At 47.4% G+C, this 16666-nt stretch overlaps 1 protein-coding gene across 1 annotated transcript in view; it reads left to right on the top strand.

Moving 5' to 3' along the window:
- The window catches only part of DDX31 (DEAD-box helicase 31), a 51080-nt gene extending 46023 nt beyond the window's left edge, over window positions 1-5057 (top strand). Inside the window, exons 17-19 of the mRNA XM_048512158.1 lie at window positions 3061-3142; window positions 4514-4532; window positions 4954-5057. Of these exons, the coding sequence (XP_048368115.1) occupies window positions 3061-3142; window positions 4514-4532; window positions 4954-5057 (205 nt within the window). The remainder of the gene's footprint in view (window positions 1-3060; window positions 3143-4513; window positions 4533-4953) is intronic.
- Window positions 5058-16666: the final 11609 nt, after the last annotated feature.

The raw sequence follows: 16666 nt of genomic DNA, 5'->3' as shown, positions 1-16666 counted from the left end.
AGGAGATGGGGCAGAATTTCATCAGGTTCTTCTTGAGATGAGAGCTTCATCTTCAAGGTGTGGGTGCTGACCTTTAAGGCCTTACGCGGCCTGGGACCCTCGTACCTTCGGGACCGCATTACCCCATAGGTCCCTACTCGGCCTCTGCGCTCAGCAGAGGCCAATTTGCTGGTGGTTCCTGGCCCCTCAATGATGCGACTGGCCTCCACTCGGGCCAGGGCCTTTTCAGCCCTGGCCCCTGCCTGGTGGAACACTCTCCCTCCAGCTGTCCGGGCCTGCCCGGGACGAGTGAATTCCGCAGGAGGGCCTGTAAGACTGAGTTGATTTCCGCCCGAGGGCTTTTTTGGAGATTAATCCAGTAAGCTGATTGAAGTGCCCCCCCCCCTTTTATTCCTCAGGTTCGGAGTTCCCATGATCATCTATTTGTTTTTGTTTTGCTTCCCCCCTCTGGGAGGCTTTTAATGGGGGTATTGCGGGACGTCATCTTTGTCAATTTTATCGCTGTGTTTTAATCTAATTTTAATGGGGTTGTTTATATGGGTTATTGTGCACTGTGTAGAGGAAGTTATGTTGTACACCGCTCAGAGCCCTCCGGGGGTAGAGCGGTATAAAAAACTCATAAATGGATGGATGGATGGATGGATGGATGGATGGATGGATGGATGGATGGATGGATGGATGGATGGATGGATGGATGGATGGATGGATCGATCGATCGATCGATCGATCGATGGATAGGAGAGAAAGGGGGGATATACAGGAGAGAAAGGGGGGATATAAATCCAACTCTTCTTCTTCTTCTTCTTCTTCTTCTTCTTCTTCTTCTTCTTCTTCTTCTTCTTCTTCTTCTTCTTCTTCTTCTTCAGAAGTCTGTCCATTTAAATCAGCCAAGAGACTCCTAACTGCTTCCCCAGAAGTCTTTCCGATTCTTAACCCTGATTTCTACACAAAGCACAGTATACAACAAATGTTCGTAAACCTGTGATTAAAAGGCAACAATTCCAATATATTTATTGCATCCCAAGTAACAATGCAATATTTACCGTAGCGAGTATTCAGTCAAACATGACGGACTGCGCTGTCTCAGGATGGCAACCCCATTCAAAGAGGGGCACTGAAAGGGCTCGGGGGAACAGTGCAGCTTTGCGTTCGACCTCCCTGGGTCAGCAATGATGCTGATCTTGTCCAGGGGACTACCTTTACCTTTTTACCTTAATCAGACGCAATGCTAAATAAAACCACCTTCCTCTGCTTCCTGAAGATTCGTTGGGGGAGAGGCTCTGGGCAGGATGTCTTCAGTACCCCAACCCCTCCGCGAGCTGCCTTTGACTTCTCCTCCTCCACTACATCTGTGCGCATTCACCCTGTCAGTTGTTTGTTTTATCCATCCATCCATCCATCCATCCATCCATCCATCCATCCATCCATCCATCCATCCATCCATCCATCCATCCATCCATCCATCCATCCATCCATCCATCCATCCATCCATCCATCCATCCATCCATCCATCCATCCATCTCTATTTATTTATTTATTTATTATATTTGTAGACCGCCTCACCCCCGAAGGGCTCGAGGCGGTTCACAGGTTCGGCAATGACCGATGCCGCAGCATATAAACATAGAATAACCCCATTAAAACAAAGATGCATCAGCAATACATGAAAATGAATAAAACAGAAATAAAACAGCAGAACATCAAACAAAAGAACAGCGCCTGATCAAAAAAGGGCAGGAGGGGAAGGCAGGACCCAAAACAAAATCACGGCCCTGCCAGAGTGGAATGGCAGCCTGTTAGGGGCAGTAAATCGCTGACCAGCCTCGCCAAAGGCCCGGTGGAACAGCTCCGTCTTACAGGCCCTGCGGAACTCACCAAGGTCCCGCAGCGCCCAGACAGCTGGAGGGAGAGCATTCCACCAGGCAGTTAAAAGGAACCTGAGAGAGTCACTTCTCTGCTCTGTCCAGAGTCTGGGGGGAAAGGGGGACCCTCAGAAAACGGGAGATTGTTCTAGAAGCCTTTCCATAATTAGGACTGTCTCTTGTTTCCTGGTAGGGTGGATGGGCAAGAAACAGAAGTGGGCTTTCTCCCAAGCCGTCAGCCTCGGCAGATGCCATGCCGTGCCAGTCCTGAATTGGCCAAAAAATTGGGTACTAGGCGGTTTCCTGTGTAGATTGTATGCAATTTGAGGAGGAGGAAGAGGAGGAGGAGGAGAAGAAGAAGAGTTGGTTTTTATGCCCCACTTTTCTCTACCTTAATGAGTTCCAAAGTGGCTTACAATTACAGTCCCTTCCTCTTCCCACATCAGACACCTTGTGAGATAGGTGAGGCTGAGAAGAGTCCTGAGAGAACTGTGACTGGCCCAAGATAATTCAGCAGCTTCATCTGGAGAAGTGGGGAGTCAAACCCGGTTCACCAATTTAGAGTCCACCCTTTGTAACCACTACATCAGTGATGGCGAACCTTTTAGAGACCGAGTGCCAGGGGCAGAGCGAGGAGAAACTGTGCCCGGGGCATGCGTGCACCCTGTGCCCCTGCCACACCCCCATCTGCCCTCGCCCTGCCCTGGAATGCCCCGAAACACCCCGCCACGCCCTCAGAATACCCTCACTATGTCCCCACAGGGGAATGAACCCAGTGCGTTCCACACCCCTCACTCCCTTGGCGCTATGCCACTGCTGAGTGCCCAAACTGGGGCAACGGCACATGTGGCCACCAAGAGGGCTCTAAGTGCCACCTCTGGCACGCGTGCCATAGGTTCGCCACCACTGCACTACATCATGCTGGCTGTCATTGACCAGTGCACAAAAAAAGGTTGATATTTTTTTCTCTTCTGTTATAAAGAAAGAAGAACAGGAGCCCTATTTCCAAACTCAAGAGACCGGTGATGAATATTTGGGGTCAGGGTGGTTCTATTGGCACTAAAGGATGAGGTGAAACTGTCCAACGATGAGCATCCTAAAAACCCTTAGCTGTCAAAGGAGCCTCGGAAAATAATATGTATCACTTACATGTATAAATCACAGAGTAATTTTTCCCGCAATGTTTTGGTCCTTTCAGTGTTTCAGAAATGAAGATGGAGACCATCCTGTCCTGCCTGATGAAAGATAATCGTTTCGTGGGAAGCCGAGGGGGAAATAAGGTGAGTCCTTTTGGAAGGAAGATCTCTCCTCCCCCATTTTCTGTGTTTTGCCCCAGTAACTTTTTCCATACAGGCACAACAGATATTGTTTTGTTATTCCTCTTTCTCTGCTAGTAGATCCTGTTGGCTCAAAGGTGGCATCCACCGCCAGTACAGCTAGCCAGGAGTAGGGCAGTGGTTCACATTTATTTATTTACTTTATAGCCAGTGGCGTATCTGCCTAGGGACAAAGAGCCTGAGCCACTCTTCCTAGTCGATGAAGCAAAATCGGCCCCCACCTGACTCAAGGAGAGTCCTGCTATCGTCGTTTTAGCATGCCTCGACCCGCCTGAGGCACGCATAGCAACCGAGGCAGCAGGACTTCCTGATGCCTCCAAGCGCCCTCAATCCCACCCTGGACTCCCCCTCCCTTCCTTCCCCTCCTGCCGGCTGGGCTCCCCTCCGGGCAGGCCAGAAGAGACTGCAGTCCCGGCCTCAGAGACTTTCTTTTATAAGCACTGAGGCCGGGGGTGGGGCTTGGGTAGCAGGAAGTCCCACCCCTTCCTGCTTCCCAAGCCCCACTTCCTGGCCTCAGTGCTTATAAAAGAAGGTCTCTGAGTCCGGGACTGTAGTCTCTTCTGGCCTGCCTGGAGGGGAGATCAGAAGGGACTGCAGGCTGCCGGCTGGGAGCCCAGCTGGCAGGGGGAGTCTGTGTGGGGGGGAGGTGGGCACTCTAGACCTTGCTCATGTCCATGGTGACATGGGCGGGGTCAAGGGCAGTGGAGGTGGAGCCTGGGGCATCAGGGGGCGGAGCTATGTGGTGGGGGGCAGAGCCCCCGGTATTACCCTGATGCAGCTTCTGTTTATAGCCCGTCTTTTCTCCCTAATGGGCACCCGTAGCAGCTTACATCATTTCTTCTCCATTTTTTCCTTACAACAGCAACTATCTGAGGCAGGTTAAGCCGAGAGTGTGTGGCTGGACTAAGGTCACCCAGGAGGCCTCCATGGCAAAGTGGGGATTCAAACCCGGGTTTCTCCGATCCTAGTTCAACACTTTAACCCTACACCTTGCTGGCCCTCATGCTCGCCTTGTGGACTTCCTGGAGGCATCTGATACTTGGCCACTGTGGGAAACTAGACGGGCCTTTGATATGATCAGGCAGGGCTGTCCCTACATTTTGAACTTCAATCAGGGATTTTCCCCGCTTGGCTCATGTGCTGTTCATCACCTGACATTCAAAATGGGCCCCCTTTAGTAGATTTTGTTGTATCTCCTGATATGATGTACTGTTTAAAGTTGTGTGTTTTGTGTGGCTCATGACGAAAGGGAAATTGAAGTGGCGACTTGCTTTTGTTCGTTTATTTCGGTCCCTAACCCAACCTGACACAAAGATTCAGCAGGACGGTGAAGGTGAGCAAAATGCATAGAGGTAACGGGCGTGTGGTTGTTGTTTGCAACCCAGTTGCACTAAAGATTCCTAGCTGTTTGTAGGCCATGGCAAACCACCTCCGAATGTCTCTTGCCTGGGGTCTCCATAAGTCAGATGTGACTTGACGGTGCGCGCGCGCGCACACGCACACAGCTTTTTATTCCTTTCTTTCACCTCTAGGAGGCTCCACTTAGCTATTGTTCCGGGCCCGGGTTAGCTCTCAGGCCTCTAATTCAAGTGCCATAGAGTCTGAGGACCCATTTCCCAGATCAGATATGCTCAGGAGAGTTGCTTTAATGGAAAGTTCAGAATCCAAATTGGAAGAGATCTGATGGGTCTCCCAACTGAATTCTGCACTCTCAGATAATGTCCGATGATGATCTGAGCATGCTTCCTGGCCAGATCCCTCTGAGATCCCCCAAGCGAAGGAGGCCCAACAAGGCTCTTTGGAATCTCATTCCGATGATCCTGTCCTAACTAAATCGAAGTTCGGCACCATCCACTGACACAGAAGAAGAAGGAGATACCTGGGCATTTTCTGATTATTGGCCGAGGGTCTTCCTTGTGATGTTTTTTTAAAAAAAATATATTTTATTGTATAGTTTGAAATAATCATTCTATTTACATCTTTCTGATATAATTTCCAAACAATACATTTCCCCTTTTTTTCCCTCCCACCCTTCCCTAATATTATGTTTTACTCTTTTCTTTAACCAAAACAGCAGTAAGTTCATTACGTTGTTGTCTCTTTCTTATCCATATGTCTTCTTTAAAACCATCGCCTCCTTCATCCAATTCTCATGCTCCTTGTCCATATCTTCATTATTTCATTCTGTTTTTCTTGCCATGTTTCATTCTTTGATAATATTTCAAAAATGTCTAATGTCACTTGTTCCCATATATATTCAGAGGTGGGATCCAGCAGGTTCTCACAGGTTCCCGAGAGTAGGTTACTAACTATTTGTGTGTGCCGAGAGGGGGTTACTAATTGGTGATTTTTTGCCATTGATTTTGCCTTAGTTACGCCTCCTCTCTGCAGTAGTCAAAAGAACTTCTGAAGCAGTTCTAGCAGGAGGTGCACTCAAGGCGTGCGCGTGGCAGCGCTGTGCCTCGTGCAGGTATTAGTTTCTCCGGCCTCTCGAGGACCGGGCAAGCGCGACACTCCTAAGCCCCAGGAATGTACCCCAATTCTCTGGTAATGCCCGACCACGGCCCCGTAGATGCCCCGTCTCCCCAGCTCCCACTTACTGTTATGCTACGCCACAGTTTGAATCCCACCACCATGGGAACCCGTTCCTAAAATTTTTGGATCCCACCACTGTATATATTCCAACCATTTCTGAATCGTCCATTTTTTCTCATCTTTCCATCCAAACGCTATCACTGCATGTATTGCTCTAATCAACGTTTTACACATATTTTTCCTTGTGATGTTCACCAGAAAAGATAGGTGGACAGAAAGGGGTGGCTCCAGTTTGCGCTTTCCTGTGTTTGCACAGATTTGTGCAAAATGGGCATAAGGGGCCCGGAATGTAGCACCCCAGGGATCCCAGTTTTTGTGCATGCTTTTAAGTTGGGTCTCAAGTTTTTATGACTCTAGTGGGGACGCGATTTGGCAAGTTCCCCCTGTCCCCTTTCTTGCCTTTTGCTAGCCTGCTGCGTGAAGTGGTTGTTCGCTCAGCCACTCCAAGGGATCAAGAAAAGGACAGTTTGGTCCATATTGTTGGGAGTACCAAGTGATGAAGTAAAGAGCAGCAGTGGCGTAGGAGGTTAAGAGCTCGTGTAGCTAATCATGGAGGAACCGGGTTTGATTCCCAGCTCTGCCGCCTGAGTCTGTGGAGGCTTCTCTGGGGAATTCAGGTTAGCCTGTACACTCCCACACACGCCAGCTGGGTGACCTTGGGCTAGTCACAGTTCTTCGGAGCTCTCTCAGCCCCACCTACCTCACAGGGTGTTTGTTGTGAAGGGGGGAAGGGCAAGGAGATTGTCAGTCCCTTTGAGTCTCCTGCAGGAGAGGAAGGGGGGATATAAACCCAAACTCTTCTTCTTCTCTTCTAAAGGCTCAGGCAGGAAAGTGGACTAATATAAATGCTCGTGAGCTGCCGAGATTGACTCAACCAACTGTGTCTTAGATCTTGAAAAGCAGATTTGGTTTCTGAGCCCCACTGCAAACTTGAGCAGAGTCTGGACCTCCCCCACAAGCGAGCATGTGAACACTTGGGGGGCTGGGGGAAAATCGGTCCAAAAGTGGTGCTTTATTCTGTGCGGGTGTTTTCAATCTGCCCACCCTGAGCTTTGCCAGTGGAGAAAATGTATCGTGCCGTGAACTTTCTCATAACGTTCTTTTCTTCTTCCTGTCTCCACTGATGTCCATTATAAATGTCCCTTTGGCGCGTGTGTTTTTTGGGCCTTCTCTGAGAAGCTGGGAGCGAGCAAGAGATGCCGAGAACACCTGTAAAATGTATTTTTTATCTTTAGGCGCATAAAATATATATGCGGCCGCGTCTGGGAGCGTGAATGTTCACCTGCCTACAAAGAGAATACGTTTGATCTGTGCACTTTCTGCTGGTGGGGAGGGAGTGGGCTAGGGAAGACTCCCCAGGGAGGCTCTGTGTGTGTGCGTGGGGGGCCAGGGTGGGGGGTTGGAATTCGCTGGGCCAAAAGTTATTAGAAACAAAACCTTTCATTTTGTTGTGCAGTGTCTTCTGGAAGTGAGAGAAGGCATCGCAGCTCCAACCCCACGCCTTGCTTCCTTGCCCCCACCCCCAAGAAAAAGAATCGCTGTCTGGCCTTCTCACGTTGACCATTTCTAAAGTTGGGTTTTCTCAGTACTGCTCCCCAATGCAGGCGTGCCCAGGTCTGGTTCAGGTGCTGCGGTCGAGGTCTGCTTAGCACACAGGTGTCAAATTCGCAGCCCTCCAGATGTTATGGACTACAGTTCCCATAATCCCCTGCCAGCATCATGCTGGCGGGGGGGTGCAGAGACTGTAATCCATAACATCTGGAGGGCCAGGAATTTGCGGGACTGACCTAAGGAGTTATCGGTAGGGAACCTCGCGGATCTCCAGATGTTTCAGGGAACTACCAATTCCCCATCAGTTTCTCTGTCAGCATGGCCAGTGGCCATGCTGGTAGGGGCTGATGGGAATTGTAGTGTTCCTTGGATGAGCATCTGAAACACTGGAAAGGTTCCTACCCCTAACTAACTGAATTCTAACCTGATCCCTCCCTCCCTCCCTCCCTCCCTCCCTCCCTCCCTCCCTCCCTGCTTCCTTGTTTCCCTTGCGAATTCTCCCATCTGTTTGTGGCATGCTTTTACCACTGCACGGGTGCCGACTGTGATGAACCCGAACTGGATTTGGAAAGCTGAGTCTGAAGCAGGTTTGCAAACCTCAGCTAGGAATCTGTGAAACACGGCCTCTGCTGATGGAGATATCCCACTACCCCATGGTTAAAGTAAACCCAGGAATGCCTGGGAGTACAGGACCAGTGAAGCTCACAGTGCGCTTCAGAGACTAATGTGTGACATCTGTCATGGACCAAAGAAATAGTCCTGTAGTTTCCCCTCAAAGGATTCCCACTATAATTTTAGAAGAGGCAAAACAAGAGGAACCTGTTACGACCTCTTGCTGAACTTTGTATTGTCTCCTTCCTTCCTCTTCCTTCCCTTCCTTCCTTTCCTTTCCCTTCTTCCTTCTTCCTTCTTCCTTTCCTTCCTCTTCCTCTTCCTCTTCTCTCTCTTCCTCTTCCTCTTCCTCTCCTCTCCTTCCTTCCTTCCTTCCTTCCTTCCTTCCTTCCTTCCTTCCTTCCTTCCTTCCTTCCTTCCTTCCTTCCTTCCTTCCTTCCTTCCTTCCTTCCTTCCTTCCTTCCTTCCTTCCTCCCTCCCTTCCACCCACCCACCCACCCACCCATCATCCATCCATCCATCCATCCATCCATCCATCCATCCATCCATCCATCCATCCATCCATCCATCCATCCATCCATCCATCCATCCATCCATCCATCCATCCATCCACTTACTTACTTACTTACTTACTTACTTACTTACTTACTTACTTACTTACTTACTTACTTACTTACTTATAATTTGCTTTATAGGCTGACCTTCTCCAGGTGGGCTCTGGGAGGCTTACAACATGTTGATAACAACATTCATAAAATTAATCATCCTTAGACTTCCCTTTCTTCCTCCTAGTCCACCCATCTCTCTCACTTTAGTCTTCTATTTTTTTTAAAAAACAAGATAGTTATGGGGTTACTGAGTGACCCACCTGAGGCCAAGGGGCAGGCCTGTTGCTCGTGATTATCCACAGCAGAGGACTAATAATGTAGGAAGTTAATTTAGACATCCTTCATTTAACTCCTTTGGACAAATTTTTCAACTTTTCCTTTGTTATATTGCAGCAGCAGCAGCAGCAGCAGCAATAATAATAATAATAATAATAATAATAATAATAATAATAATAATAATAATAATAATAATAATCATAATCATAATCATAATCATAATCATAATAATAATAATAATCCCAAAAACTCTAGGGCAGCACTTAAAACATCTTCGAATTGACAAAATTAACATCTGTCAAATTCAGAAGGCATCCCTGTTGGGATCATACGAATACTTCATGCGACATTATCATTACGCTTCCTCTAGGCCTCTGGTGAGGCCTCAAATCGGTACTGTATGAAGGCCAACAACCAGCTAAAGATCTGGCAGCTGTGCGATGTACCTTACACACATACACACATAATAATAATAATAATAATAATAATAATAATACATAGAATTATTATTATTATTATTAATAATATTATACATGCAATAATGTCAATAATAATATTATTATTATTATTATTATTCAAATTGTAATGAAGGCCAACAACCAGCTAAAGATCTGGCAGCTGTGAAATCTACAATAACAACAACAACAACAACAATAAAAATAATACGTTATATTTTGCATTCATGTGTTACTTCATATGAATTATATTGTAGCCCTTACAACAACCCTGTAAAGTAGGTCAGGATGATTATTCCCCCTGCTGTAGAATGTGATGGTTGCATCCTGGATTCATGGTAGGGGTGAGATTTAAACCAGGGATCTTGTCTGGGACTTCTGCATTTCTCCTATGTAGTGGGACCTCTTAATTGGACATTATGTTTGAAAAGCAACCTGCTTATGCCTGTGATGGCTCAGGCATGGATGGTTTTAAAGGGGGAACAGGCAGATTCAGGGAGGAGAGCTCTAGCAGTGGTTACTAGCCATGGTGACTAAAGGGAACCTCCACGTTTAGAGGCAGTAACACTTTGAATCCCAGGGCCAGAAGGTGTCGTTAAGGAAGGTCTCCTCTTCTATGCCCAGCTGTTGACCCTCGAGAGGAATTGATTGTCCACTGTGCGAGACAGAATGCTGGACTAGATGGATGTCGGATTGGTCTGACCCAGCAGGTCTCTTCTGATATTCTCATGAAGACCTGGTTCTTTATGCCCTGTGGTTGGTCCCAGTGGCGTATCTGCCTAGGGACAAGGGGTACCCCTTGTCCCCGGGCGCCACTCTTCTGGTCGCGTGCGGGCCCCCACAAAATCAGCCCCCCACGTGACCAGGAAGTCCTGCTGTCTCCTCATTTTCGTGTGCCTTGACCCCATCCAGAGCCTGGGGGGCGTCCTGGAGACAATTTGTCTCCGGGCGCCATTTACCCCAGGTACGCCTCTGGTTGGTCCTGCAGAAGATCTGACGGGCCACCATGTGAGACGGGATGCTGGACCAGATGGACTGCTGGTCTGATCCAGCAGGGCTCCTACTTTCTTATGAAGGCCTCGGCATCTTTGCCCACTGTGTGAGATGGGATTCTGGACTAGATGGATTTCGGACTGGTCTGACCCAGTAGGGCTCTTCTGACATTCTGACCCGTGCTCTCCAATTGTGCCATTTGCTTTGAAGGGGGAGCTTCTTGGCCACTGCAGACTCTTTCTACACCTGTGGTCTTCCTCCGGGCAATTCCCTGTTTCAGAAGAGCATGACGAGGATTGGTTACCTCATCGTTTGGGATGATGGCCCAGCACAGTTCTCAGGGGTGGTCACCGGAGCGTCAGGCGTTCGTGTGAATCCCTGGAGATTTTCACCTAGTTAGAGAGCCATTTCACACCTTGTATTTTAATGCGCACGCCTGAAATGCATTCAGTGTACGCTTGAAAATGTGAACTGTGAAGGCGACAAACATGTGTGACAAGTGTGTAGTGTTTGGATGGCAGGACTGCTTGCAGCTCTGTGAGTTTATAGGATGTCCCAGGTGCCAGAGAGCTTGTTGTGTATGTGTGTGTGTGCGTTTTCCTTTCCAGCTCTGAGTCAGTTTTAAATTTAGACTTCCAGACCTGGAAGGGAGGAATTAAACCATGCCATTAGGGTGTTGTTTTAAAAATAAAATCTCTCTCCAGGGGATGAGAAGAGATATATATTTTTAAAAAGACCCGGCCGTGAAGAGTGAGGGGGAAATGATCTGTTTTCTAAGTGTGTTATATTTTTCTGCCATTTGCTATTCCTTCCCCCTTTTCCTGGTTTGTTTGTCTGACCTCCAGCCTTGTTTTCCCACCCCCGTTCGCATCTGTTCCCCCCTTTTAATCCCACGGTTTAATTGTAATCATTTCCCCCCCCCCCTTAAATTCTCTCTCTCTCCCTCTCTCTCTCTCTTCCTTCCTTCCTTCCTTCCTTCCTTCCTTCCTTCCCTCCATCTCTCCCTTTCTGGAGAAGGGAGAAGAGATGCCTCGTTTTGAAACCTAAAGAGGTGGGGAGGGTGGCGGGGGGGAAGGAATGAGAAGTCCTTTGTAATATATTGCCATATTATCACTAAATCCCCAGACAGTTGTGGCATAGAAGCGAGTCACCTGTCACTTAAGTTTGAGGTCTCTTTAATTTTCTCCAGGAATTCGCGCCGGGCTGTCTTTAATTTGCGGCCTTTATTGGAATTCTGAAACCTTTCCTGCCTTCCCCGGCGCTCAGATCTATTCTGAGCTCCGATACAGAATGTATACAATAACCAACAGAGGGATTTGGTAAGGGCTGAAGCTCTGTTTATTTAACACTCTGGAGGGATTTTCGGGTTTATTTGGTCCTCGCTGCCCGCTTTCAATAACGCTTTGACAACCGTTCTGCCCTTCTCATTAATTTTAAACAGTTAAAACACAGGGAGGGGGGAAGGGAGGGGGGAAAAAGTTTTCATTATTAAAGTGCTTTACTTTTTAATAACAGAGGATTCTGTCCGCCAGGGGAAAGGGCAACTTCGCTTAATTTCACATTCATATTAAAAAACGCCGGGAAGGTGACACTCTGTGCAACCCAAGAGGCTTAACGAAGAAATAGGTGGATTCGGGGTAGGGCGGGGGAGATGCGGGGGAAGGCAGGCACAGTGGGGAGCAGAGAGGAAGTTTTTAGCATTTTCACATGGGCGAAAACTTTACTTTTCGGGGGGGGGGGGGAAATTCATATTTGCGCTGCTTTTCCTGTTAAAAACTCCTGAAATGGTGGACGGCGGTAAAAAATATCCGAATTTCTGCCCGTCTGTTAATGATGGCAAGACACGTGCTTTCAGTCCACTTTGCATCTGGATTTTACTGTGTGACGCAGCAAAGTCCACTTGTGAACGATATCTGAAGTGTCATGGAAGCGGATTGAAATGTTTTCCAGCATGCGCTAAAGTGCTCCGTCCACTTCTGTGTTGCGGTTGAGGCATCTGGTGTACGAAGGGCATTAACAACAGCCATGCGGGATCCAACCAGCGGCCCTGCTCATCTAGCATCCCCTTTCCTGATCTGCCGGATGCTTCCGGGAAGCTCCACCAATCAGAACATGAAGGCAGCAGCCCCGCCATGTTCGTTTGATCCCAACAAGAGTTATTCAGAGATTGTCTGCCTTTGTACATGGAAGTTCCATTTTGCTGTCTGGGCTAACAGCGTATAGATACCATCTACAAATGCGTATAGATACTATCTACAAATGGATTCCATTTTGGTTCTGATTATAAATTCAGTTGCATCAGTGGAAAACATTAGGTGATATTGGGGGCAATCCACCAATTCAGGCTGTTTGCGCAAAGTGGTAAACTCCCTGCCCACAGAAATTAGCTTTTCAGTGAAAAGGGCCTGTAAGGAGACTCAAAGGGGCTGACAAACTCCTTTCCCTTCCCCCGAAGAACTGTGACTAGCCCAAGGTCACCCAGCTGGCGTGTGTTGGAGTGCACAGGCTAATCTGAATTCCCCAGATAAGCCACCGCAGCTCAGGGGGCAGAGCGGGGAATCAAACCCGGTTCCTCCAGATTAGAGTGCACCTGCTCTTAACCACTACATCACTGCTGCTCAGAGGCTGTTGCCACATTAAGTGATGAATTCCATGAACTAATTGCGTATAGATACCATCTACAAATGGATTCCATTTTGGTTCTGATTATAAATTCAGTTGCATCAGTGGAAAACTTTAGGTGATATTGGGGGCAGTCCACCGATTCAGGCTGTTTGCGCAAAGTGGTAAACTCCCTGCCCACAGAAATTAGCTTTTCAGTGAAAAGGGTTCTCCTAGCCCTGTCCATGTACAGAGAGTTAGAAGGCATTTTTTGTTTTGTTTTAAGCAAAGCAATATCTCCCCTCAAAAATTTTAATGGTACCATCCAGGAAGTGCTTTCCATTTGATTCTCCCGAGTGTATAAAGTTGGCTATAATTTTATTATCTTTTCCCTTCATTTATACCCCACTTTTTCCCCCGGTGGATTCCAAAAGCAGCTTACATTTTTCACCTCCCCTTCATATTGTATTTGCACCAACCTTGTGAGGTAGGTTAGGCAAGAGTGTGCAACTGGTCCAAAAGTCATCTAGAAAGCTTCCATAGCACAGCAGGGTTTTAAACCTGGGTATCCCAGTGGGACTCTTTAGTTTGGAGAGGTCTGAGGGGAAATATGATTGAAGTCTATACAATTATGCATGGGGTAGAAAATGTTGACAGAGAGAAAATTTTCTCTCTTTCTCACAATACTAGAACCAGGGGGCATTCATTGAAAATGCTGGGGGGGGAGGGGGAGAATTAGGACTAATAAAAGGAAACATTCCTTCACGCAACGTGTGATTGGTGTTTGGAATATGCTTCCACAGGAGGTGGTGATGGCCACTAACCTGGATAGCTTTAAAAGGGGCTTGGATAGATTTCTGGAGGAGAAGTCGATCTATGGCTACCAATCTTGATCCTCCTTGATCTCAGATTGCAAATGCCTTAGCAGGCCAGGTGCTCAGGAGCAGCAGCAGCAGAAGGCCATTGCTTTCACATCCTGCACGTGAGCTCCCAAAGGCACCTGGTGGGCCACTGCGAGTAGCAGAGAGCTGGACTAGATGGACTCTGATCTGATCCAGCTGGCTAGTTCTCATGTTCTTATGGTCTAGTCTGTGACCACTATACCTTATTGTCTCTCCTACTCTCTCAAGCTGACTTGTGTCCTACCAGTAAACTCAGAACTCACTACCATCAGCAAAATGCACCTTAGCCTAGAAGACAGCTTTAAACTCTGCAGAGTGCAGGGGTAAGATACAAGCCACTGTTTATAACGGACTGACTTGCCCTTCTCCATACTTGCTGGGCAAGGATCTAATAGTTCCTTTTTTACTGTCCTACTGATTTCAGTGTTAGATCTTGCCTTGAAAAGTGTTTTCCCCCCTTATAACTTAACAGTGTAACCAAAAACCTCTGTCGCTGGCTAAAAATTTGTTTTGCTTTTCAGTGCTGAAATATGAACAGCTACCTGTTTCCCCGAAAATAAGACCTATCACGAAAATAAGACCTAGCATGATTTTTCAGGATTTTTGGAGGATGCTTGAAATATAAGCCCTACTCCAAAAATAAGCCCTTGTTTCAGATTCCCCGGTGCAACTGATCTGGTCATGTGGGGGGCGCAAAATCATGGGGAAAAAATAAAACATCCCCTGAAAATAAGCCCTAACGCAGTGGTGGCGAACCTTTGGCACTCCAGATGTTATGGCCTACAATTCCCATCAGCCCCTGCCAGCATGGCCTATTGACCATGCTGGCAGGGACTAATGAGAATTGTAGTCCATAACATCTGGAGTGCCAAAGGTTCGCCAGCACGGCCCTAATGCATCTTTTGGAGTAAAAATTAATATAAGACCCTGTTTTATTTTCAGGGAAACATGATGGCAGGATGGTCTGAATCACTGTGTTACCAGAGGAAATGATGTGGAATATATGGAGTCTCTCTTATGGCGCAGTTATTATTGACTAGAGCAGGGGTGTCCAACTCCAGCGCTTCAGATATGTTTGGACTACAATTTCAATCAGCCAGTTGGCCATGCCAGAAGGGGCTGATGGGAGTTGTAGTCCATGAACATCTGAAGCACCAGAGTTGGACACCCCTGGACTAGAGTATGCAGCAGTCTGGATTTTAAATATAACTATGAAAACATAACAAAATATAAAGTCGGGTGCAGATGTAATACTTTTTGCAACCTGTAGTTTGCAGATTTGGATCCAGTCTTGGGACTGTGCACTCCTTTCCTTCTCGGCTCAGATTTTCCCGCTTTCTTTTGTCAGCTGTAACCATAGTTTAGCATTATGTCCATGGTAAAGGTAACTAGGATTTGCTTCCTAACTTACGGCTTGCAAACCCTGGTTAGTTTTTGAAATTGGAGATATAATACTAAGCCACTGCAAGAGCCAGCAAGAGAAGTGCGGGGGAGATTTACCCTGAGGAAACCGACTCCCAATTCACAAACTACAATTTATAGGCAGCTGGCTAGACTTCTGTTGCAAGACCTACAAAGTTAATGCGATTTGATTTGTTATTTATTTTTAGCTGATGTCCCCTGGCAGAAACCAGAACCTTCACAGACAATATGTAGTGTGGTTATTGTGCAGTTATTTGAGCATTATTTGAGCAGCCGTGGCGTGGGAGGTTAAGAGCTCGTGTATCTAATCTGGAGGAACCGAGTTTGATTCCCAGCTCTGCCGCCTGTGGAGGCTTATCTGGGGAATTCAGATTAGCCTGTACACTCCCACAAACGCCAGCTGGGTGACCTTGGGCTAGTCACAGCTTCTCGGAGCTCTCTCAGCCCCACCTACCTCACAGGGTATTTGTTGTGAGGGGGGAAGGGCAAGGAGATTGTCAGCCCCTTTGAGTCTCCTGCAGGAGAGAAAGGGGGGGTATAAATCCAAACTCCTCCTCCTCCTCCTCTTCTTCTTCTTCTTCTTCTTCTTCTTCTTCTTCTTCTTCTTCTTCTTCTTCTTCTTCTTCATTGCAGCAAGCCTTTCGGCGGGAACTTTTCAAAGTGAATATCTGAATGTACATTTGTTCATTTGTTTACGTCCTCCATTTTGCCCAGTTGAAACTCAAAGCATAACGCCGTTTTCCCTCATCCATTTTCTAACAATGGCCCTGTGAGGTATGCCAGTTTGAAAGTTTGTAACAGGCCAAGACCACCCAGTGAGTTTCAATTGTAGGAGTCGGGATTCAAACCAGGATTGCCCAAGATCCCGGTCTGCCACTATCCACCATTCTTATCTTCCCATTTCTCATAGCTCAGTGTTTTGTCCTTGGAGCAAAGCAGCATTCTAACTTCACCAAAATGACCACTTTTGAAGAAGGAGAAGAACAACAACAACAACAAGAAGAAGAACAAGAAGAAGAACAAGAACAACAACAAGAAGAAGAACAAGAAGAAGAACAAGAAGAGGAGGAGGAGTAGTTTGGATTTATATCCCCCCTTTCTCTCCTGCAGGAGACTCAAAGGGGCTTAAAATCTCCTTGACCTTCTCCCCTCACAACAAACACCCTGTGAGGTGGGTGGGACTGAGAGAGCTCCGAGAAGCTGTGACTAGCCCAAGGTCACCCAGCTGGCATGTGTGGGAGTGTACAGGCTAATCTGAATTCCCCAGATAAGCCTCCACAGCTCAGGCGGCAGAGCTGGGAATCAAACCCAGTTCCTCCAGATTAGATACACGAGCTCTTAACCTCCTACGCCACTGCTGCTGGAGAGAGTTGGTTAGAATATGATTGGGAGTGTGTTGCAGGGGTCTATTGCACAGGCTCTGTGTCATCACCAGTAGGCCTTTATTTGTTC

Source organism: Sphaerodactylus townsendi, linkage group LG12, assembly GCF_021028975.2.
Source record: "Sphaerodactylus townsendi isolate TG3544 linkage group LG12, MPM_Stown_v2.3, whole genome shotgun sequence".
NCBI classification, from domain to species: domain Eukaryota; kingdom Metazoa; phylum Chordata; class Lepidosauria; order Squamata; family Sphaerodactylidae; genus Sphaerodactylus; species Sphaerodactylus townsendi.
This window is presented reverse-complemented; position numbering and strand designations above follow the sequence as displayed.